Source organism: Pelophylax lessonae (genome assembly GCF_965119305.1).
Source record: "Pelophylax lessonae genome assembly, chromosome: 2".
Lineage (NCBI taxonomy): Eukaryota > Metazoa > Chordata > Amphibia > Anura > Ranidae > Pelophylax > Pelophylax lessonae.
This window is the reverse complement of record NC_138769.1, coordinates 674,638,649-674,664,888: the sequence shown is the minus strand read 5'-3', so window position 1 is coordinate 674,664,888 and position 26,240 is coordinate 674,638,649. Positions and strand designations below refer to the sequence as shown.

At 42.0% G+C, this 26,240-nt stretch overlaps 1 protein-coding gene across 3 annotated transcripts in view; it reads left to right on the top strand.

Moving 5' to 3' along the window:
* Positions 1-26,240, top strand: part of CNTN5 (contactin 5) — a 2,223,160-nt gene that overhangs the window by 2,195,461 nt on the left and 1,459 nt on the right. For all 3 annotated transcript variants that reach the window (XM_082244684.1, XM_082244682.1, XM_082244683.1), the window contains 2 exons: positions 849-961; positions 15,708-15,876. In XM_082244684.1, the coding sequence (XP_082100810.1) occupies positions 849-961; positions 15,708-15,876 (282 nt within the window). The remainder of the gene's footprint in view (positions 1-848; positions 962-15,707; positions 15,877-26,240) is intronic.

Below are 26,240 nucleotides of genomic sequence, written 5' to 3'. Positions count from 1 at the left end.
ATGCAGCCTGGCAGGTCAGGAAAAGTAGGTCCCCCCCGCGCCCTCTCCTGAACCATACCAGGCCACATGCCCCCAGCATGTGGGGGCGGGTGCTTTGAGCCATGTTGATGGAGACAAGGACCTCTTCCCAACAACCCTGGGCTGTGGTTGTCCAGGGGGGTTATTGGAATCTGGAAGCCCCCTTTAACAAAAGGGCCCCCAGACCCCCCCCCATGTGAATGGATATCGAGTACATCGTACCCCTACCCATGTTCAGCTTTGGCATTCAAAAATACTGACATAATCAGACCGCCAGGGAGGTTAAAAACAAAAATTGCCTTTAATTATACTTTATTAGAAAGATCTAGTTTTAGATGTAGATTTGCATTCTGTATTTTCAATTTTTTTCTATTTTTCTTTTTTTTTTTTCATATATTCTATTTTTTAATCTGATTTTATTCTTTTCGGAGACAATACAGCATGGACTGCTCAACATGCCGGATTTATGAATCAGAGTGTTAACTGGAAGCCCATGTACTGAACTGTAAAATTGTGACTGCAAAATGCTCGCTTCAGAACATATTGATATTTTATTCCTACAAAACAGGGCTAAGCATTGGTGACACACACCAGAGATAAAAGGATTGCGCTTTATAAGCTAAGTATAAGTTCAGCCAAGTAAAGTCACTATTAAAATGACACCGCTGGAGCACACGATGGTTTATCAGCTTCCAGCTGTGCTGGCAGGACTAGCAGATTGAGAGCAATTCTCTGGGCAGGAATTGGAATATGTATTTACATTTCATTTGGTTATAAAGCACATTTTTTTTTCTTCTTATGGGTTTTTTTTTTTTTTTATCTCCATCCAGCTCCCAGTCAGGCTCCGAGCATTGTGAAGTGGATACGGAACGGTTCCCATGTGTCCTTGGGCTGGGAAGCAGTCCGATCATTAGCCAACGAGTCAGATGTCATGGGATACAAGGTCAGAGCACTTTCCCTCTCAGGCTGCATTCTACTCTAACCCATCTTTATTTTCCATGCCTAGGAATTTTGGGTTAAAAAGCAGAGGAAAGCGATGTAGCACACAGAGGCGGATTTATCAGACAAGTTAACAAAGACTCAGGCACCTACCTAGTGCAAATTACTCACTTGGTCTCCTGGAAGATTTACCCCCCTTAGTGACCAGGACATTTTTTGCGATACAGCACTGCGTTATTTTAACTGACAATTGGGCGGTCGTGTGATACTGTATCCAAATAACGTTTGTCATTTTCTTCCACAAATAGAGCTTTCTGCTGGTGGTATTTGATCATCGCTGGGTGTTTTTTTTTTTTTTTTGTGCTATAAGCAAAAAAAGACTGACAATTTTGAAAAAAAAAAAACATATTTGTTACTTTCTGCTAAAAGCATATCCAATACAAAAAATTGAAAAAATCGAATTACCTAATCAGTTTAGGCCAATACGCATTCTGCTACATATTTTTGGTAAAAAAAAAAAAAAAAATAAGTGTATATTGATTGGTTTGTGCAAAAAGTATAACGTCTAACTATAGGGTTTATCCTGGAATATTTATACTAGTAATGGCGGCGTTCAGTGAGGACTGCAATATTGCAGCAGACAATTGGAAACTAACCGACACTGTTGTCGTTCTGTGGGAACCAGTGACAGTAATACAGTAATACAGTGATCAGTGCTAAAAATGTGCACTGTCACTGTACTAAAAAGACTCTAGCTGGAAAGGGGTTAAACAGCTAGGACGATCAAAGGGTTAACTGTGTGCTTAATTAGTGTTTGTGTGTACTATGTGTGGTGCTTTTCCTAAGGAAAGTGATGGATTTTCTCCCCATCACTTCTCCCCTGTCAGGACAGAGCTCTACCATGTTTACATAGGCAGAGCTCCATTCTGTGTGTTTTCCCAATGATCGGCGGGTGCCGGAGGACATCTATTGGCTGGCACACGCTGATCGGCTTCTGATGTAATAAATCACAGCAAATACAGTGTGCGAGTACCCCCTAACCAGAATATATGTGTTTCTGGGTGGAACTCCGCTTTAAAGAAAGTTAAATTCAGAAAATAAAAACAGGAAACATAACAGGCACAACATTTCCAAGACGGAATTCACAATAACCAAAAACAACATTAAATAACATCACATATGTCATGTGCAAAAAGCCATAATGCTTGTGCATAAAAGCAAAGGGAGTAGTATCTCTGCCGTCACCTTAAAAACAATTAAAGTACTCACAGTGCAGTTTAGACAACAATAAACCCCCTTTCATAAAGCATTAGGTAGGTGAATTACCCTCGGCCTATTAGTAATTTATCCAACACCAACGGGCTCAAACCTGGTGTGTCTAGCCATGGGCCCCACAAGCTATCAAATTTTTGGGGTCTGCCCCTGTGCTGGTAGATATACTTCTCCAGTCTCAGAGTTTCCCCCATACATTGTAACCATTCTTGGAAAGGGGGATTAGTGGACTTCCAGTGTCTGGGTAGAACCCTATGGGCCTGGAAAAGACCTCTAGCAGCTGCTTCTCTCATATGGTCCTGCAACTGAGGGTTATCAAAGATGCCCAAAAGGTAGGTTCTAGGGTCTAATGTTAGGGTAATCTGGAACTCCCTGTTTATGGTGCCCAACACTTCCACCCAATAACGATGAAGTTTCAGGCATCTCCAGATTAAGTGAATCAAGTCACAATTGTCCCTAAGGCATTTGCCACAAGAAGAGGAATCCAAAATACCCATTTTATACAGCCTGACAGGGAAGAAATGAACTCTTAGGAGTATGTACAATTGCATGGCTCTCTGAGACACATTAACTGAACATTGCCTGAACTGAACATTAACTGAACTGCCTGCAATGCCTCTTCCCACTGATCCTCAATCAAAGGGCCCACATCCCTCTCCCAGCATTCGTGTACCTTCAAAGGGAATGAAGTTAGATAGTCATTTAACAACATTGCATAGCATCAGGATTAGAATGCCTTAGTAGAGACACTTTCGTCATTCATATTAAACACTGGGTTCGGGGACTGCCGCCACTCTGTCGCTGAGCCCTGGGCCATAACCCCTTGTTTAAGCTGAAAATACAAAAGCATGGACCTAGGGAGGAAGAATTTTGTGCTTAGCCTATCAAAGAAGCACAGTGAGCTGTTACTAAAAATATGACAAAGGTGAGTTATTCTCCACTGATTCCATCTCGCAGCCTGTTGAATTTTGGCTAGTCCAGGGTATTTACTATTACGCGATATTGGGCTGTAGCATGTAAAACCAGTAACTTGTTGGAGCTGTTGCAAACTTTTTTTTTTTTTCTAAATCAGAAAAAGATAAAAGATTTTATCAAAAAAATAGAAGAAAAAAAACAGAAAACCTATCAGTAGTATAAACACAAAGTTTCCAAGACAGCATATACAATAGCCAAAAACATCCGTGAATAGCCTCACATATGTCATGTACAAAAAACCCACAACACTTGTGCATAAAAGCAAAGAAAAAAGTATCTCTCTTGTCATCTTAAAACCAGTTGAAGCACTCATAGTGCAGTTTAAACAATAGTAAACCCATTTCCAGAAAGCGTTTAAGTAGATAAATTATACTTGACCGATTAGTAATCTATCCAACACCAACTCCAGTGGCCTCAGACCTGGTGTGTCCAGCCATGGGCCCCACAAGCTATCAAATATGTGGGGTCTGCCCCTGTGCTGGTAGATATCCACTTCAATACCGGGCACTTTCATCCCCTTCCTTCCCAGGCCAATTTTCCCCTTTTAGCGCTGTTGCATTTTGAATGACCATGCGCGGTCATGCAACACTGTACCTACACCAACTTTATGTCATTTTCTCCCCACAAATAGAGCTTTCTTTTGGTGGTATTTGATCACCTCTGGGTTTTTTCCTTTTTGCTAAACAAATAAAAGTTTGAAAAAAAAAAACGTTATACAATTTTGTAAATAAATACGTTTTTTCCTGCACTGATGAGCACTGATGAGACTGCACTGACAGGCACTGATGGGGCGGCACTGATAGGCGGCACTGATAAGTAGCACTGATATGCAGCATTGGTGGGCACTGATAGGCAGCACTGCTGGGCACTGATAGGTGGCACTGATGGGCACTGATAGGTGGCACTGATGGGCACTAATGGGCACTGATAGGTGGCCCTGGTGGGCACTGATGGGCACTGATAGGCGGCACTGACGGGCGGCACTGATGGGCACTAATGGGCACTGATAGGCGGCACTGGTGGGCAATAATGGGCACTGGTGGGCGACACTGATAGATGGCAATGATGGGCACTGGTGGGCAGCACTGATAGGGAGGGCACTGGTGGGCAGCACTGATGGGGAGGGCAATGGGGGGCTCCTTGAGCCCTGATTGCTATCCCTGGTGGCCATAGTGGGCATCCCTGGGGTCATAGGTGGGCATCCCTGGGGTCATGGGTTGGCATCCCTGGTGGTTCTAGTGGCACCCCCCCCCTCGAGGGTCTGCACTAATAATCAATGATCTGATTACCAGTGCCGACCCCCCCCATGTCAGGGGAGCCGCCGATCGGCGCTCCTTTACTCGTGCTTGTCAGGCACGAACTAAGGAAAGCCGATCAACGGCTCTTCCTGTTTACTATGTGACCAGCCTTGATTGGACATGGATGGTCACATGGTAAAGAGCCTACATCAGTAGGCTCTTTACCGAGATCGGAGATGCAGGGAGTCAGACTGACTCCTCGCATCACCGATCGCCGATCTATGCGCCCCCGGGGGGCGCGCAGAGCTGTATTATCCTGCCGCCGTCATATGACGTCCGGTCAGGATAATACAACCACATTCCCGCCGTCTTTTGCCTATAGGGCGGGCGGGAAGTGGATATACTTCTCCAGTCTCAGAGTTTCTCCCATACACTGTAACCATTATTCATGGGAAGGGAGATTAGTGGACTTCCAGTGTCTGAGCAGAACTCTGCGGGTCTGGAAAAGAGCTCTAGCAACCCCTTCTCTCATATGGGCCTGTAAATGGAGCTTATCCAAGATGTCCAAAAGGCTTAAAGCATGACTTCTTCCTGTAGGTCCACAAATTGAAATCCTGTTATATTAGGGTTTTGCCTAATAGAGGCAGTCAGAGGTTCTATCGCTAACGTGAATAATAGTGGGGATAATGGGCACCCCTCACACGTACCCCTACCCAGGGTGAATTGATCTGAAATCCGCCCTGCTTCCTTTATGGCCGCTAGTAGGTGACTGTAGAATAATTGAACCCATGATGTAAATGTGGGCTGAAAACCAAACTTTGCGAGAACAGCCCAAAGGAAGGGCCACTGTACACTATCAAAGGCCTTGGCCGCATTCAAGGAAAACAAAGCCCTGTTACCCATGTTATTCGCCCTCGCCTGGATGTTAAGAAACAACCTCCTCAAGTTGACAGCTGTGGACTTCTGAAGCATGAAACCTAATTGATTCTCTTTTATTATTGAGGCAATGGCCTTATTAAGCTGGAGGGCAAGTACCTTAGCTAAGATTTTAATATCACTTTGAAGTAGTGAGATCGACTTATAAGAGCCTGGGTGGGGTCCTTGCTAGGTTTTAGTAACATAATGATGTTAGCTTTCGCCATAGAATATGGCAAGGTGCCACTTTCCGTAGCCGTATTAAACACCTTCAGGAGGTAGGGTAGTATTTTCTCTCCATATTGTTTATATACCTGTATAGGCAAGCCATCATCCCCTGGTGCCTTTCAATTAGGAAACACAGCTACCACCAGTTGCAGCTCCTCCAATGTAATTGGGGAATCGAGTATTCTCCTATTTCGAGTAGTCAGTGTTGGCAAACGAATGCTGTTCAAATAGGTCTGAATATCCTCAGGTGTGCAAAGTTGTTTTGATTAATAGAGGGTATGATAGAAGGATACTAGTTCGGTCATAATAGAATCAGTGGTAGTAACAAGTCCCCCACCTCCCTTCCGCAAGGCACCGATGGATCCCCCTAAAGTCTGCGATTTAGCTATCCTGGCCAGTAGTCTCCCTGTCTGGTCACCCTCCTCATAAAATGCAAGTCTTGAAAAAAAACGCTTTTTTATCTGCCGGGGATGTCACCACACGGTCTATGGCGTCCTGTGCAAATGGCCAGGCACCTCTATTAGGGTCATCAATATAAGACTGTTCCAAATGAGGCACCTGCTGCTCCAGTTCCACCCGCATGCCCTGGGAGTTTTAACGGCGTTCACCTGGCCAATGAGTACACCCCATAGAAACGCTTTGCATGCATCTCATGTTTGCAGTAAATCCTCCTGGCCTTGATGGGCTATCAGAAATTTTGTAATAGAGATATGTACTACCGCTTGGGATGGAAAAATATTGATCCAATAGGCATTGAGTTTCCATGGAAGGGCTGAAGCGAGGTAAGGGAGCCCATCACTAAAGGGGAATGGTCCAATATCCCTCTCGGGAGATAGCTGACGTCTGACAGGTATGGTAAAATTGAGGGGAAACCTAACCCTAGATCAATTTGTGAAAAGGACATGTGAGAGCAAGCAAGAGAACTGTTTCTCCCTGGGGTGTCTAGCATGCCAGAAGTCAAACCAACCCACCTCCTGTAAAAATGTATATAGGACTGTGCTTCTCTCCCCAGTCCCCCTAGCTGTGTTTGTCCAGCCATGGGTGGAGATATATCTATAGCTTATCTATTTAGTATGCCAAGAGAGTCTGCAGGACTTCCCTTGAGAAGATGGGGGGGGGGACATACACCACAGCTATTACACAGCAGAACATACACAGTTGATAATGCAGAAAGACATATCTCCCCTCTGTGTCTACCAGAACATCTAGTTCCTGAAATTTGAAGGAACAGTGTATCAGAACACTCACACCGCTAGAATAAGAGGTGTAAGTGGAGTGCTAAGCCCATCCCAACTAAGCATATTGTATACAAGACAAATCGTCCCTGGTAAGATGGGTCTCTTGAAGGCGGTTAATGCCAAGATGGAATTTGCAGAGATTGGAGGAGTTCTGGGGCAGAGCTGTGTAAATCTCAGAATTGGATGGACAGAAATATAACTCTTTTGGCAGATAAAACAGCTGCCATATGTGCATTTTATCAGCATATTTAGCTGTTTAGAGTTCAGCTTTAAACACTTTTTAGTATGAAAATCATTTGGTTTGCTGTTCCTTCGTTTTTTATAAAGGGTCAAAAGTCAGAGTAACAATCAAAGCTTTTACAATAATTTGAGCTTGACATTACTCATTATTTTTCACAGGGAACATTTTTATTTAAAATTGAAAATGTTGTGAAAACTGACAGTAGCCTGTCAAAACAGAGTTACAAATACCGCATTTACTCTGAATACATTTGACAGATTCGAATGTCGGATGAAGATTTTATTTTAAACACTGTTACAAATAGCTTGAAATAGCTATATAAACTATATATATATATATATATATATATATATACAGTATATATATATGTATGTATATATATATATATATATGTATATATATATATATATATATATATATATATATATATATATATATATATATATATATATATATATATATAAACTAAACTATATATATTTATATATATATATATATATATAAATAAACTAAACTATTTACATAAAGTATTACATATATATTTTATTTTAAACACTGTTACAAATAGCTTGAAATAGCTATATAAACTATATATATATATATAAATATATATATATATATCTATAAACTAAACTATTTATATAACGTATATATATTAAGCCTATCATGAATGCTGCTGACAGACCTATCCACTTTACTGACCACTCAATGTCCACCACCCTTCACTGCCAATCCCTTCACTGGTTTCCATTTGCCCAACAAATACATTTAATAAAGTCCTCCACAACTCTGCCCAAAGCTACATCACAAACCTTGACTTAAAATATCACCCAAAACGTGCGCTCACTCCAAGACCTCTTGCTCCAGCTTCCTCTTCACCTTCTCCCATGCTTGCTTCAGGACTTCTTTATAGCCTCTTCCCTCCTCTGCAATCTTTCACCCCAACCTGTGCAGCTGTCTCCTATTCTCTCCACCTCTAGATGATATCTGAAAACTCATCTCTTCAGGGAAGCCTATCCCACTTCTACCTAACAACTGAACATTTACCTTCTCCATTAACACATCTCAACACATTTATTTAATTTTTATCACTTGCTGGTCCCTTTTAAATTGTAAGGGTCCTCCTAAATCTTTTGTCTTGGAAAGCATTGTCACTGTACCTTCGGGCCCCCGGAGCAAGAAACAATGAAGGGCCCCCCTGACCCCACGCCAGGGCCAAGTTGCAAGTGCGACCTTTGGGACCCTGGTAGTTTTGCCACTAGTGTAAGTAGTATTATTTATTTTTGTTATTTTTTTAAATTGTTTTTACATTTTATTTTATATGTTTTTTAAAAAATTTTAGGAGCCCCTTTGGGGGGCTTTGTTGAAATATTAGGAGTCGAAACAGATGTCTGATGTTTCACCTTTGAGACACAGAATGGAGATTAGGGACACAGCCTTCAATCTCCATCTCTGCAGCTTTAACTGCACAGAATAAAGGGATAAGAATAGCTCTGTACAGAGCTTCCCGTTCATTCACAAACTGAAGCATAGTACTATGGCTCAGTTTTGAACGGACACAGGAGCTAGCAGTACCAATGACTCTTTGTATCCATTTAGAAAAGGAAGGGGCCAGTAAATTACATATTTACCTGCCCCTTTCATCTTGACACATTTACATGGCAGGAGGAAGAGGGGAGGGGGGAAGCCAGCAGTGCTGTTGGGAGGGGGCAACCAGGGGGCGCACACAGGGGCCAGGAGGCAGCAGGAGAAAAGTAACCTGGCTTACAGCCATGGCAGGGGTGACATACTGTATAGAGGAACCGATCTCCCCCAGGCTTTCAGCGGCTGCAGGAGGAAAATGAAGAGAATCAGTTCCTCTACACGCTGCCCCCGCTGTTCCTCCTATCCAGGTGTAGAGCCAAGTGTGACAGGGGAGCCGCATGGGCCCCCTGGAGCATGGGTCCGGGTCACAATTGCAATCACCTTTGGTTACACCCCTACACAGCGCTGTATTAGTTAAAAATGATCTTAAGATTATTTGTTAAACAGGGAAAAAAATGACAGAAAATATAAAGAATAAATACATTTATCAGCCAAATGATTCAAATTTGTCTCCACCCAGTTTTAAGATTTACACAGCTCTCTGCTCCACGACACAGCCCTGTCTGGATCTTTCTCTGCTGCATTATCCCTTTCACTTACAAGTCCTCTCCCCCACTCACAGCACCTGGACAGTGTAAACGGAAGTAGCACACTGATTAGCTCATCTCTCTGCTCTCCCCTCCCATCAGCATGGATCCAGGCCTATAGCACATCTGACTCTTTCAATGTACTGATTCTACCTTTTTTGGTATCAGAGATTGATACTAAGTCAAATTCAGGTGCCTAAACAGCTTGCATTTAAAAACAATACATTTGTGGTGTATTAATTGTTACAGAACTGCATTAATTTGTTCCTTATATATCTACTCCGAGGTCAACTTTAATTATGGAGATCATGTGATCATCAACCATGACATTTAATAAATATCATCCCAACACAGGAACCTACCTGAGAGGATGTTCGATTCCAAGAGGCTCAAACATGTTAAAGGATAAGTCCACCCAAAATTTGAATATTCACTTATGGGTAAATGCTGGAGAGTTACTCTACCTAACATTTACTTTTATTTCTGGTGATCTCTAATTGTTGGACAAAGCCTTCTGCCCAGGGGCCCTAGGTGCATTTTGGGCCCCATGATAATTTTGCCTTACATCATAGTTGCCAACTGTCCCTAGATTTCCTGAGCTGTCCTCGTATGCCATGTCCCAGGCTGCATCCTGGAATCTGTACTGTGCCCTCCTGCTCCCCTTGCACTTTGCCCTTTGTGTTGATTGGTTTTTGATTTATGGCATGTTTTTTTACTGTTTAAATCAATTGTATTGAAAGTACTAATAAATATATGTATAATTCTATCAACTATTTATACTTTAATTCTTGAGGGTAGGTGCGTAAATTGGAACAGGCTGGTAGGGGCCCCATTACATTACTTTGCCCAGGGGCCTTCGATGCTATAGAGAAAACCATGTGGTTGGATCTTTGCATTTAGAATCCTAGCTTATATATATTGTCGAACTAGGAGGGGCATTTCTCTCCCTTGTAGATTTTCATTTACATGTTAAAAAATACAGTTTAGAGAGGAATACCAACAGAACATACGAAATCCAAAGGGGAGTAACAACAGAGTTAGAAACTTTAAAAATGAGATAATCTAGAGTTACAAGAAGCCTGATTTTAATTATAAATTAATTATCATATCTGGGTGGACAGATCTTTTTAATTGTGTGTAGTTTGATCTAGTGTGTAAAATAAGTGGTTGGATTATTTTGTTTATTGATCATTAATCATGCTTTCAGCTGCACCAGGGAATATACTGTAAGCGTGGATAAATAAGAAATAGTAGCAGAGGGAATAAATAGTTTGAAAGCACGTATGAGGATAGTCAAACTTGTATTAGGAGAAGATAAATAAGTAGAAACCAGTAAATAGTAAAAGCAAACACAATATATATATGCTTTGGCCTGGAATTACTTACGCCCGCACCATATACTGGAGTGCCATAGTGTAATTAAAATCTTCACTGATGACAGCAGGCTTTGCTGGTTCTTCTTTTCCATTAAAACGCAGATTGTATTTCCTTTATGTACTTTGGGATTTCAGAAGTTGCAAATTGCTGTTATCCCCAGCAGATTCACACTGTTGAGATTAGTAGGGATGTATGATAAAGAGCCATGGCACATATTTTAAATGTCTAGAGGATTGATCATGAATACATTTTGAATTGTATTAATGGACTGTGTATTGAAGTTCTTATATGTTAATAGTTTCTATTTTAGGAAGGTAGTGCTGTACTGTAGAAGGTGCTAATTGAGCAGTTTATGGTTCCCTTTGACCTACTAAACCTGAATAATAACCCTTTCCAATATACCCATGGTTGCCATATCTTGCACTAAAAAACTGTATGCAATCTGGATAGATGACTTTATGTTTGGGATACACAGTACTGTTGCATTGCACTGCAGGGGCAATCCCTTAGAACAATACAGTAGATGTTAATGGAACATACCATGCCGCACTGCAATAATGAATGATTCAGGTCTGTTTTTTAATCCATTTCTGTGTGTTAGAAGCCCATTAATGCAACACATGTTAATACACGATACAGCTTGACACTTACATGCATGTGGTTAGGAAACAGAGAGATGTGAAAGGGTCCTGAAAGAAGGATTTTAATGTCTGCACCTACCACCCCTAAAGTTCACCTCTCAAGAGAGAAATGCGTGAAACCTGCTTTTGAAAATTGTAGGTTCTGCAGGTCTGTTGAGTCATAACATAGTTAGTCAGGTTGAAAAAAGACCATCTGATTCAACCAATAAAAAAACAGTAAAGAAAACCCAACCATACAATCCCATATACACAATCCTATACCCGCAGTTGATCCAGAGGAAGGCGAAAAAACCCCAGCAAAGCATGATTCAATTTTCTACAGCAGGGCAAAAAAATTCCTTCCTGATCCCCCGAGAGGCAATAGATATTCCCTGGATCAACTTTACCTATAAATATTAGTACCCACTTATATTAAGTCCACCCAGGAAATAATCCAGGCCTTTTTTTTTTTTTTTTTTTTTAATAAAATTTTATTGAGGAATTTCAAAATACAGAAAGATAATGCAACAATCAGCCTTCAAACGGCATAATAACAGAAATAATAGAATATTAACCGCCCCCAGGACGGTAGCATCACATCAGTATCATAGCACATGAAATCAGCAAACAATTTTGAAAAGAAAAGTTTAGAAAACGAAATTTGAGGGGGAGGGGGGGGGGGGTAGAAGAGGGAAAGAAAAAAAGGGGGGGGGAGAAGAGCATACATCAAAGTACGATCTAGGGCAACATACATGCGGGCAGCCAGATGACAATGATAAATTTAATTTAAGTTACTTAATGGAGCAGAAGGTAGAGGAGGGTACGTTCTCAGGAGTTGAGGTAAGTAACCAGTGTGATAGACCGGACGGTCATGAAGATCCAGTTGTTCCTGAGGCGACATCACTGAAAGGATAAAAGCGTTCCATCGGTGCATGAAACGTGTGAGGGATTTTGGATTTCCGTCTTCCACATTTAGTCTCTCATTGTACAAAAGTAATAGTAGCGTGTGTTTGAGGTGCGAAGTTTTTGGGCACACAGGGGATATCCAGTGTTTGAGAATGCATCTCCTAGCTGCCAAAAGGCATAGTAAAATCCAGTCTTTATGTGGAGTGAGTTGTTCCGGAGGTCTTGAGAGGATTTGGGGGTCCCAATATCCAAAGAGTAAGAGGAAGGGGTCCTTAGGGATAGACAGCTGGGTTATTCCGTAAATAAAGGTAAGAACAAGGTCCCAGAAGGAAGAAATGGCGGAACATTGCCAAAAGCGGTGGGCTAAAGTTGGGCGTGGGAGCTTACAAAGGGGACAGGACGGTCCTTGCTTGTTGTGGGGGTCCGTGGTAAAAGGATAATAGGCACGGTGGAAAATCCGCATTTGCGTCTCCCTCCAGAGTTCATTCGTGGTTAAGCGGAGAGTCATATTAAGGCCTGCCCGTAGTCTGGGCAACAGATCAATGTGAGGAAAGGGTTTGCCCCAATTAGCAACTGACATTTCTGTAAGGGGGGGCGATGATTCTAGCAAGAGAGGTTTGTACATGGCCGATATGGTGTTCAGCCTATCCGCGAGAAAGGTGTCTAATATGGATGAAGAAAATCGTTGCATGGCATTCCTGCACGACATGTGGATGAAGTGCACACATTGCCTGTAACAAAAGTGGTGAGATGTTGGCAGGGAATAGGTGCGAGCAATGGCGGAGAAGGCCAGAGGGGTGCCCGTATGAACATCACATAAGTCCTTAAAATGGGTGATACCACGTTGCCTCCAGAGAGTAGGCCTTTTTTAAAGCAATCTAGTGACCTAGCCAGAATCACCTCTGGAGGGAGTCTTTTCCACATTTTCACAGCTCTTACATTGAAGAAACCTTTCCATATTTGGAGACTTAATCTGTTTTCCACTAGACGTAAAGAGTGCCCCCTTGTCCTCTGACCTTAAATTGAATAACTCAAAACTAAGTTCACTATATGGACCCCTTATGTATTTATACATGTTGATCATTTCCCCCCTTAATCTCCTCTTCTCAAGAGAGAATAAATTCAGTTCCTCTAATCTTTTCTCATAGCTGAGCTCCTCAATGCCTCTTATCAGATTGGTTGCCCTTCTCTGCATTTTCTCCAGTTCCCCAATATCCTTTTTAAGAACTGGTGCCCAAAACTGAACTGCATATCCCAGATGAGGTCTTACTAATGATCTGTACAGGGGCAAAATTATATCTCTCTCTCTGGAGCCCATGCCCATGGATTTTCCTTGTTTTGGAAACCGCAGCTTGGCATTGCATGCTATTAATAAGCTTAGGATCTACCAGAACACCCAGATCCTTCTCCGCTATGGATTCCCCCAGTTCTACTCCCCCTAGTATGTATGATGCATGCATATTCTTAGCTCCCAAGTGCATAACTTTACATTTATCAACATTAAACCTCATTTGCCACATAGTTGACCAATGAAACAGTGCATTGAGGTCAGCTTGTAAGTTGGAGACATCCTGTAAGGAAGTTATTCCACTGCCAGCTTGGTGTCATCTGCAAAATCATTGACTTGAAGCAAAAATGGTCAGGCAGCTAGAAAGGGAGAGGGAAGCAATGAAAGTCTCCATATTTTTCTCCTAGCAAGTTTCCTTACAAAAACATTTTTCCTGGAATGAAGGCTGTCGTTGCTGACCTCCTAGTTGTCTGGTTGTTATGCTGATCCTCTGGATTCAGTATTTTCGTTGACCCAAATGCAGGCCCAGAATGTAAATAAGCTCATAACTTTTTATCTAAATACTGGTTCTGGGTTAAATGACTGAAGCTAGGGAATCAGCATAAAAGTCAGAAGACTAAGTTACAGAATGAGGAGTAAATTATGGCAGCCTGTACATTTCTGTCAAAAAAGGTTTCTTTTAAAAAAAAGTGATAAACTCCTTCAAGCTCAGGTATGGAAGATTTTTTTGCTGTGCTTCTCCTATGGATCATAGGAGTTCAGTTAGTTCTGTTAACCATTTTCAGCTTACAGCAGGCTGGTCCAGGCTCTGAAAAGATCCTGATATGGTCAGGATCCACCCTGATGCCTGGACCAGCAGCTGTTTCAGCCCCCCAGTGAGCCGATGGGAGCCTGAGCCTGCAGCCCCCACCCATTGCACATCCCAATGCTACAGTGAGCTCTGGAGGGGCAGAGCCGTTGACTGACAGTCACCAATTCTCTGCAGGTTGAAGATCGAGAGCTGAGCGATCAGAAGTGTTTGATCACTCAGTTCTCAGTTTTAGAGCTTGCTGGGGACCGATGCTGCATCCATCTAGTTGAGTATAATGTTTTTAAATGAATATCAATCTTCTCTCTTTTTTTTTTTTTTGCCCAGAACATACAAAAGTTAACTGTACACAAAAGTACAGGATTGACATGTCCCGTAACGATTCCTCCACATCACATGGCATCACTGATCAACATAGGTGAAATGCCAGGGGGATCCCACTCTTAAGAAACCCCACCCTCTATTTCCTACTGTATTTTTTGCTGGGGAATGCCCTGTCACTTGTTGGGAGATTAATAAAAATGTTTTCAGCACCGTAAGCCTGTAGCAATGGAACTGTTATCAAAAAGCTATAATTTGCATTTGAGCACACCTCTGCTCAAACACATGTGTTTGAATGTATTTGCTTTGGTCCTTTCAAGCTGACATAGGAGTGCCCCCCCATTGCTCTGCTCAAATGCATGCATTTAAACTTCTCTGCCAGCAATATTAATGCATTTCAATTGGTCACCTACTGGTCTTGTCACTGCCCTTCTTATCAATGTAATTACGCACAGTGAAGGCCCAGCAGCCAGCAGTGGTCTGCATTGCATATGTGCATATGGTGATGTAGGAGTGTCCACCCATGTTCAAGTGTAGTATAGAGGAGGACCACAGTACTGGCTACTGTGGGAACGTGGAGTAAGCTACTGTAAGCTTACTATTTTATACAATTATCCTGACAAAATGAGCACTGAATCCTTCATCAGATAGGGGGGATAGGGGGTGGGGGCATAATTTCTATGATTTGCCAACTGCTCAAAGTTCAACATTATGATAATAACCACATTCGGAAAAAGAAAAGAAATTAAATCTATTCTAAAGAAACTGTAAACCTAATAATGGCTACCCACATAGTATACCTCAGTACACTGACTCTTAGAAGGCTAACATTATTACTTTGTAATATCACAGAAAAGTACCTTGGCAAGAACTGGAATTTGTATTTAAGACTGGGTATAAGAGATGGGTAATTGTTCTGTCTCCATCCATTGGGAGTGCAATGTGGATTTCTAGCAGGTTTCAGGCCTGAAAACAACGGAATTGCCGCTCTCTGAATGATATATTTGGTATTTTTCTCCCTGTTGTTAGATTGAAACGTATAGTGAGTCTGTGAAAGGTCACAGATCCGTGGCCTCTGTCTAAATCTCCAATCTGGTTTTCTACCTTTGTATTAAGGCATAACAGGCAATTTTTCTATTTCTTAATCCGCAGGTCATGTTGAGACAAGAAGGTCACAGCAACAGCCAAGTCATCCAAACACAGACAACATCAGCAGTGGTTCTGCTGCCTGACTCCGGCTTTTATATCATAGAGGTACGAGCCGTTAGTGAAGGCGGAGATGGGACAGCCAGCTCTCAAATCAGAGTGCCATCTTATTCAGGTAAGCTCGGAGTCAGCATATGCTGTGCTGTAGATTTGTATGTATTTACTAAAACATAAGGTGAGCTTCCAAAGAATCAGATTCCTCCAGAGATTCATTCTGTATGAGATGGGAATGTCAGGCTAATTCCACTCCCCTCCTACTGTAACACTAAGAGCTTATCCAAAAAGGCATTTTTAATTTTTTTAATGCAGCTTTTAAAGGCCATGTCCCGCCAAACTGATATTTTAATTCCACATAGATTGTTGGCAATCAAAATGACATGTTGACTTTTTGTTTCCTGGGGGCTCTTGGCAAAATTGCCACTAAAATTTCTAATAAGCTCAACTGATGTGGCTTTTACAGAGCAGACAATACAAAGCAAAATGATGAAATACACCGATTATGTATTCTTAATTATGTAAAATAAATAACTAGGCAGTCCAGGTGCAAGATATCATTGTTAAAAGCCCATTTTTTTATATACTGTACATGCTTACCTTTTTCTAAGTCTTCTATGGGGTCATGTATGGTATATATGTGTGTGAATACATACATATACAGTATATATATATACAGTATATATATATATATATATATATATATATATATATATATATGTTTGGCACCTGCCCACACTGCCAAAAGCACCAATACCTGGTTTAATGATCATGGTATTGCTGTGCCTAAACCCCATAGAGAATTTGTGGGGTATTGTCTAAAGGAAGATGAGAGACCCCAGACCCAACAATGCAGGTGAGACGAAAGCCACTATCAAAGAAACCTGGACTTCCATAACACCTCAGCAGTGCCACAGGATGATCACCTTCATGCCGCACCGCATTGATGCAGTAATTCATGCAAAAGGAGTCCTGAGCAAGTATTGAGTGCATAATATACTGTACATGGACATATTTTTCAGTTAGCCAACATTTCTGTATCAAAAATCTTTTTTTATTACTGTAATATTCAAATTTTCTGAGTTACTGAATTTTGGGTTTTCAGCAGCTGTAAGCCATAATCATTACAATTAAAAGAAAAAAATGCTTCAAATATATCACTCCGTGTGTAACGCATCTGCATAAAATATATGAGTTTCGGGGACGTGTCCTGGCCGTAGAGTGTGATGACTACTTGAACCGGCTCCTCTGCACTACCGAGGGCATCAATTGCAGCTAGCAACTATATCCCCTCCGGTTACCTCCGGGAAGGAGGGGGAGACAGCGTGCATTTAGCGGGCTATGTTCCACAAGAAAACTTGGGCATAAGCGCTGCGCCAACTCAACCACTACTTCATGCAGGAGGAAGAAACAAAGATGGCGCTGAGGAGAACAGCTGTTCTCTCTCACCATCACACACACCATCAGACCCTGAGCAGGAAAGCCTGGAAGCTATGGAAGAGCCCTCACAAGATGCCTCTACAATTCCCAACCCTAAAAGAGGTAAGAGGGTGGCTATCTCACCTGCACACTCACCCCACAAACCTCCACAAACCAAGAAGTATCATTGGGCAGCCCCCTCACAATCACAAGCTGATATGACTGCTGTGTACTCAGCACCCCTTGCTGCATTCCCTGTCTCTGATGTCCCAACCTCTGAATCCTCACTTAAAGCAATGCTGCTATCCTTACAAGCAGGATTACAGAAGGAGCTACGTTCTTCTATCTCTCATTTGACAAATTGCATAGATTCCATTTAAGATCGCAATCATATATTATAATCTCAATTGGGGGAAGTTGTAAAGTGCATGATGAGGTAGTAGATGCACATGAGGAACAAATGGAAACTATTTGTAAACTTCAACTTAAAGTGGCGGACCTTGAAGATCGTTCCCCGCTGCAACAACATCAAACTTAGGGGGATCTCTGAGGTAGTTAAGCAAAGCGATCTAGTCGCATATTTACATAAGCTCATCCCTGATCTGACTCCATGGGATATGTTGCTGGACAGAGCCCACAGAGTTCTAAAACAATCCCACCTCCTGGAAACGATTTCCAGAGATGTTAGTCAGGGAGCATTTTTATCACATTAAAGAGAGCTTACTGTGGGCAGCCAGTTCCAACCGCTCCCTACCTGCCCCATACAATAATATTGCACTGTACCAAGATCTCTCAGCAGCGACATCTCAACGGAGGAAAGAATTTGTGCCAATAACTGCATCCCTGAGGGAGCATATTATAATTTTTAGGTGTGAGTTCCCGACTAAGCTGTTGATTACGTATCAAAACCAGCACTCAGTCATTACCTCTCCCAAGGATGGCTACAAACAATTGCAAAATTGTGGCTTATCCAACCATTTCCCCCGATGGCTACAAGAGATAACTAACCACGCAGAGGCCCGAGACACTCTGGATCATAGATTCTCTTAATCTTTGTTGCAGCAGACATCTGCTATATCCTATCTGGCAACAAGTTTTATGGATGACTCAGTATTCAATATATGACACCCTGGTAATGTAGTTCATTGCACTGTTACTGTATTTGTTATCTCATGCATGTACCCCCGTTATGTTGTGTGCTGAGCACACCATATGTCCTGTTTTTTTCTCTACTCTGTTACTCAACACACCTGACTAAGTTGTCATTGCTATACCTTAAAGTTATATCTGCACCTCACTTAATAATTAAGTCCAGACATCTCTTAACTTACTGCTTAGTACCTTTCTCACCTATCGCCCTATTTCTTAGCCGTTTATTGACTACCCCAGTCTCCCTTCCTCTTAATAAGCATCACCAGTTCTCCCCTATAATGACTCTCTGCATAACTACCATTAACTCCAAAGGACCTAATAGTCCCTTTAAAAGATCACATCTATGGAAAAAAGCCCTATCCCTAAGGACTGATACATTGTGTGTGTCCGGAGACTCATTTTGCACAAGGTAAAACCCCTTCCTGCCACCATCACCTGTTCCCTCACCAATTTTTTGCTAGTACCACTAAAAAGTTGCTGGGGGTCAAGATAGCTATACGTGGATCATTTATCCTTTCAACTTCAACATGTAGAAAATGATTCTAATGGGCTGATATCTCATCCTATCCACCCTCTTTAACAATGTACCTTATGTAATAGTTAATATATATGCCCCTAACACACATCAAAAGCAGTTTTACCAAATTATTAAAAATAAACTTTCACGCGATCCTAAAGAACACATAATACTATGTGGTGACTTCAATGACATTGCAGATGCCACCCTAGACACCTCATTTCACCCTCATCCCACTGCAGAAGGAACCCAATGGCTCTTCACTCATTGCATTTGACTCTTCTTTTGTATTTCATATCTAATCTGGGATTTCTTGTGATGCGCTGCATGTCTTTTTCATATTTTAGAATTTGATCTGTAACTTACAATGGTATGCCTATGGTAACAAGCCCAGAGTTCTATTAGCTAAACAAATTAAAAAGAAAGCAGCACTCTCTAAAATCCCCTATATGTGCACATCACAGAGCCATAGAGTCAGCAATCCCAAACATATTGTAAATTGCTTTCGTGATTTCTACTACAAACTATATAACCAACGATCCTCCAGTACAGAGCCCACCCGAGATCCTACCCAGATTGACCAGTTTCTGATTTCAGTACAGCTCCCTACTCTCACGCCTGACCAACTACAAGTACTTAATCAACCAATTTCTGAAGCCGAACTTCTGAAAACCATTAGATCACTCCCCTACATAAAGCGCCTGGACCTGATGGGTTTTGCAGCGAATATTTCAAAACCTTTTCTTCTATACTGGACCCACACCTATGTCATTCCTTTAACCATTTCATGTCCTCTGGAGAAATACCAAAAGAATCTCTTGAGGCATTAATCATCATTATCCCTAAACCTGGCAAACCGTTGGTTGAACTATAGACCTGTTTCATTATTAAACACAGATATTACATTTTATGCAAAACTTTTAGCTTCTTACTTTACTTCCCTTCACTAATTTACCCCGACCAGGTAGGGTTTATCTCATGCAGACAAGCAGCTGATGGAACTAGAAAGTTTATTCACTTCATACAATGGGCCGAGCACCACCGTACACCTTCTCTGCTGCTATCTTTGGACGTGGAGACGGCGTTTGATAGGGTGCACTGGACCTATTTGAAAGCAGTCTCATGAAAATTCAGAATGAAAGGTAATATATCAACAGCCATCCTTGCCCTTTATTCCTCACTGTCTACTAGGGTGTGGACATTGGATATGGTCTCACCTTTCACATTTCAAATGGCATGAGGCAAGGCTTCCCGCTCTCGCCCCTTATTTTCGCCCTTGTGATGGAACTGCTTGCGGAAGTGATTAGAAATAATCCATTGATTACTGGCCTCCAGACAGATAAAACAACCCACAAAATAGGGTTCCATGCAGACGATGTTGTCATTTGTTTGATCGACCCTGTAAAATCTCTCCCAGTTCTCTATGATCAGCTTTTGTCATTCTGGTAAATTTCAATCACTACAAGTGAGTCATGCGCTTAGATCTATTCGGTACTCAGACACCAACCATGCACTGACTCCTACGATTCTACAATCAACCTAATCCCCCCATAAAGGGATCTCATACCTCTACAAGCTTCTGACTTCCCCTACACAGAATGAGAAACTTCCTTCAATGGAAAAATGGGAACAATCCCTCAACTCCTCAGCAATCACATCCTGGCACCAAGCTTCCCATGTTTTGGAAAGAAGTAAAAGAAGTGAAAGGAAAGAGTTTACTCAAATCACTCACAGATGTATCTCATGATTTCACACCACAGATGGCCTTGCTGGGGATAGGACTAGAGTGCTGGCCTCATCAATTTCACTCTGTCACCACTCACATCCTTATAGCAACTCGTCTCTCCATTGCTCCAAACTGGAAAACCACCACTCCCGCAACCAACTCTCAACTAATTGCAATCTAGAACTAACACTTCCATATGTAATAAATATTTTCTAAAGCTCACCTTACCATGGCTAAATTCCTTAAAAAAATTGGGAACCCTGGATTGCCGATTCTAGTAGCTCCCCACTAGCATAGTAAAATACCTGCCTTTATAGGCTCTGTGTCTCGAGAAGGATTGGGCCTACATTCAGAGGCTAAATCCCAATTAGGAAAACTAGGATCTCTCCTCTAAACAGCCTCTCTTGCTTTGCTTCTTTATATTCTTTAAGATCATTTACTCACCGCATATTGACTTTGCTCTCTATCCGGACTTGCAGTATATGTACTCATAGGAATTTGAGGCAATATGTTCAACCATAGTATACGGTGTTACATTGTTTATCTATTAAATCTGTATGCTTTCGGAACCAATTTTTTAATGCTTGTAACCTCTTTCTTATATAAGTCGTACATAATTTTCAAAAAATTAATGTTTGAAAAAAAAAAATTTATGAGTTTCATTTTTTCAATTGAATTACTGAAATTAACTTTTTCATGATATTCTAATTTTATGAGATGCATCTGTATAAATATATATATATATATATATATACACAAAGTATATATGTATATGTGTTTTTTTGTACACATATATTTTAATAAGTTGTCAACAATGATAATTCCACATCACATATTAGAATGATTTGAACACAAATGGACCTAAAAACAGTGATGCACACCTCTAAATGAAATAAAGTTCATTCATTTGGTTTTAAACGTGCCACATTACACAGGATTCCATTTACAAAGCTGCTCCATTATTGTGACTTGATGGATCAAATGAGACATTACCTATTACATGCCTATTCCAGAGCACTGTAGAAGTGTGTGATGAATACACAATGAGCCATGAATGTCCTGTAATGAGTAGAGAGGTGTCGGCTTTGAATTTGCATTATGTCTGATCAGAAATTGCTTAGTAAACATGGCAAAGTGCTCTAATAGATAATTCTGTTCTACACATGTAAATGAGTCTTTGCTTCTTGTATCATTTAGTCCAGCTGATGAATGAAGCCTTGAGATATTGTTTAATAGCCCTGATCAGAATAATATCCACCTGACAGCACAATACTCAAACCAGAGCTCTGTGCATCGTGGTCTATAGCTCCCTTACTCTTGGTACTTTTTTCACTATTGGAACCTCGTTTACAGCTTCCAAATAGTTGTTTAAATGCATAAACACCATAACATGACCACCTACCTAATAGTGAGTAGGTCCCCCTTTTGCCACCAAAACAGCCCTGATCTGTTTAGACATGGATTCCACTAGACCTCTGAAGGTATGCGCTGATATCTGGCACCTAGCCATCAGTAGCGGATCACTGCGTCCGCCGGCTTGCCTTCTTCCCATAGTGCATTCTGCTGCCGTCTTTTCCCTCAGGTAAGCGATGCATATGCTCCCCCTGCCATCCACATGATGTAAAAAAACATATTTTATTAGACCAGACTTCCTTCTTGCATTACTCTGTGGTCCAGTTCTGATGCTTATGCAGCCATTGTAGGGACACAGGTCAGCATTGGCTTCTTGATTGGTCTGCATCTACGAAGCCGCATGGACAACAAACTGCAAAGCACTATGTGTTATAACACCTCCGTTAGAACCAACACTAACTTTTTCAGCAATTTGAGTTATAGTAGCTCTTCTATTGGTTCTGACTATATGGGCCAGCCTTCGTTCCCTATGTGTATCAATAAGCCTTGGCCGTCCATAACCCTGTCGACAAATTGACAGTTTTCCTTCCTTGGACCACTTTTGGTAGGTCTTGAACACTGCAGACAGGGAACATCCCACAAGAGCTGCAGTTTTGAAGTTGCTATGACCCACTCAGCTAGGCATTACAATTTGGACCTTGTCAAAGTCACTCAAATCCTTACACTTGCAAATTTTTCTACTTTTAACACAACTTCAAGGACAACATGTTCACTTGCTGCCCAATATATCCCACTCACTTTCAGATGCCATTGTAATGAGATAATCAATGGTATTCACTTTACAGTACCTGTCAATGGTCATAAAGTTATGGCTGATCAGTGTATGTCTAAAGCTGGTTTTCCAGGTTGCTTTTACTATGTCCTTAAAGTCTAGCCAAGCTTGCTGGTCAAATGCAGCAAGCTTTTGACATCAGTTTGAGATGCTTCTGAGTGCTGTTTGATTGTCTGCGGGCGGAGAGCTTATCGGAATCTGGAAGCCCCCTTTAACAAGGGGGCCCCCAGATCCCGCCCCCTATGTGAATGGGTATCGGGTACATCATACCCCTACCCATTCACCAAAAAAGTGTAAAAAAGTAAAAACCACAGAACACAGCTTCTGTCAAAGCAGATTCCGATAAGCCCCCCACAACCACAGCCCAGAGTTGTCAGGAAGAGGCCCTTGTCCCCATCAACATGGGGACAAGGTGCTTTGGGGGGCACCTCAAAGCACCCTTCCCATGTTGAGGGCAAGTGGCCTTGTATGGTTCAGCAGGGGGGGGCGCTCGCTCACCCCCCCTTTCCTTGCCTGCCAGGCTGCATGCTGGGATAAGGGTCTGGTATGGATTTTGGGGGGAACCCCACACTGTTTTTCTTTTTTTTTTCATTTTGTTGTTGAGTTCCCTTAAAATCTATACCAGAACCAAAGAGTCTGGTATAGATTTGGGGGGGGGGGGGTGGGGCCAATGCAATTTTTTTTTTTTTTTCAATTCTGTCATAGGGTTCCTCTTAACCATTTAAATACAGGGCTCGGCTCCTCCCTATATATGTTACGCCCTATGATTGGGCTTCTTCAAACCTACTGAAGAAGCCCAATCATAAGGCGTAATGGGAGGAGTCAAGCCTGGGGTGTCACGCCATGCCTTTACCCGGGAGCTGTGCTGGTGTTTGACATATGATTCTGAATGCTTTTAAAGCGGAGTTCCGGGCACAAAATCGATATTTTTTTTTTGTGCCCCTCCGCTAGTTAGACATCACCTGAAAAGGAATTGGATAGTTAGTTTTTTTTTTTGTTTACTCACCTTGTAAATGAAGATCGTAAATACTCACCTCAGAGTACTTCCTCCCTCAGCGCCGCGGCTCCGCTGTCACTTCCTGTCTCGCGATGATTCCTGGGAGCTGAACATCATCGCTCCCAGGAATCAATACGACGGCACCGGCCCCGCTCGTCACTTCCGGGCACCGGAAGTGACGAGAGGGGCCGGTGCGGGCGCATTCTGGGACAAGAAGACGCGGAAGAAGACACAGAAGAGGACCGCGCCGGCTTCAGCTGCCCACAAGAGAGATGGAAACGCTGTGGAAGAAATTTTATAAGTAAGTATTTCTTCTAAAAGGTAAGTGCGAACCGGGACAGATCAGAGGCTAGCCATTGTGGAATGTGCTAGCCCTGACTTTCCCGGGGGTATGTTCAGTGAAAAATGACTTCTGTGCCCGGAACTCCGCTTTAACATTGTGGTTTTATTGTAAGTACAATTCTGTTTGCGTGAATAAGAGACATTTGATATAATTTATTATATAATTTATTAGCTCTATAATAATATGAAGGTTGCGCTTCACTTTATTATACGTTTACAATATTTATGCGGAGAGTGGAACACTGACAGTGTTTAGCTGCCAACCTGGAAATGGAAACGATTGTTTGGTTTCACTATGTAAGTTTGTTTTAAATCAAAGCAGAGTTCCAGCCGATTTGTGTTTATTAAAAGCCAGCAGCTACAAAAAGTGTAACTGCTGACTTTTAACCTCCCTGGCGGTATTCCTGAGTATATATGCGTGTGTGTATATATATATATATATATACTTTAACTTATTTATAATTATTTATTATATTATAATTTATGATTTTGTGTTTCAAACTTTATCATACCCGAGATGTTATAAAGAAGAACGCACAGTAAATACAAATCATATGTAAATAGTTGGTTTGGGCAGCTCGTCCTTAAGAATTTCATGTAAAATAATGGTACCACTTTCAGCACCTAAAATCTGAAATAATCATACAGCCAGGGAGGTTAATAAACACACACTCACCTGTCCCATGGTCCAGTGATGCGGCCGGGGGAAGCCTTGGTTCTCTTCGTCTTCTCCCTGCGGCTCAGGCATCTCTGGTGTGGGCACCTGGCTGTGACAGCTTACAGCCTCAAGTTGCGCTGAGCATGCTGAATGGCCAGGCAATCTTCTGGGACCTCTGACATGTCCCAGAAGATTGCAGGGTCTGAGCGGCAGAGGAGAACTTATGCCCAAACCACCTAGGCGGCCCAAGCAGAAGTGGGAGCAGGTACCTGTCAAATCTAGGTACCCCCCCCCCCCCCCAAAAAAAATGACAAATGTGGCATGTCAGGGGGTCAGGACCACTTAAAGCAGAAGTTCCACTTTTGAGTGGAACTCCGCTTTAAGGGAGATAGCGCTGATTACACTTATACATTTTTTTTTTATATATATACAAATACACTTACTGATGTGATAATGAATACAGGACTGCTTTAGCTTGTGAAAACGTAACAAAAAAAATAAATATAAGGCTAAGAAATTTTTTTTTTTTACATAAGTCAGGTGTGTCCAACCTGCCATGGGCAGCATGTGGCCCAAGATGGCTAAATTTGTAAACTTACTTAACCACTTGCCGACCGCCGCACGACTATCTACGTCGGCGGTCAGCCCCTCACAGGCAAACTAACGTAGGGCTACGTTGCTTGCTTGTGAGGGTCTAGGGAGCGAGCGCGTGCCGACGGAGGCGCGCTCCCGCTCCGGCGTGGTCACGGACCCCCCCCCCCCCCGCGCGTGTGACCAGCGGACCCGATGTCCGCCGGCCACTCGGTGATCGGCGGGGGAGAGGGAGAAAGTCAGGCAGCTTGTGTAAACAAGCGACCTGTCATTCTCCTCGCTGTAAAGACACTGATCATATGGATCTACTATGTAGATCCGTTGATCAGTGTCCTTACAGCTCAAGCCACAGCCAATCACAGTAGAAAGCACGCCCCTAGGGACACACACAGCCCCTCCCTCCCAAATAAAGTTAACCCCTTCACTACCAGTGTATTTTTACAGTAACAGTGCATATATATAGCACTGATTACTGTAGAAATGTCACTGGTAACCCCAAAAGTGTCAAAAATGTCAGTCAAGGGTCCGATCTGTCCGTCGCAATGTCGCAGTACCGCAAAAAAAATCGCAGATCGCCGCCATTACGCGTTAAAAAAAAAACAACAAAAATGACAAAAATCTTTCCCTTTGTTAGTAAACACGATAACTTTTGCGCAAACCAATCAAAATAAGCTTTTTGCGATTTTTTTTACCAAACATAGGTAGCATAAAACAAATTGGGCGAAAATGTTAAAAAATTTTGATTTTTACATTTTTTTTTGGGGGAATTTCATATAAAAAAATGTGAAAAATATTGCTATTTTTGCAAAATTGACGCTCTTTTTTTGTTTATAGCGCGTGATCAAAAAATCGCACAGGTGATCAAATACCACCAAAAGAAAGCTCTGTTTGTGGGAAA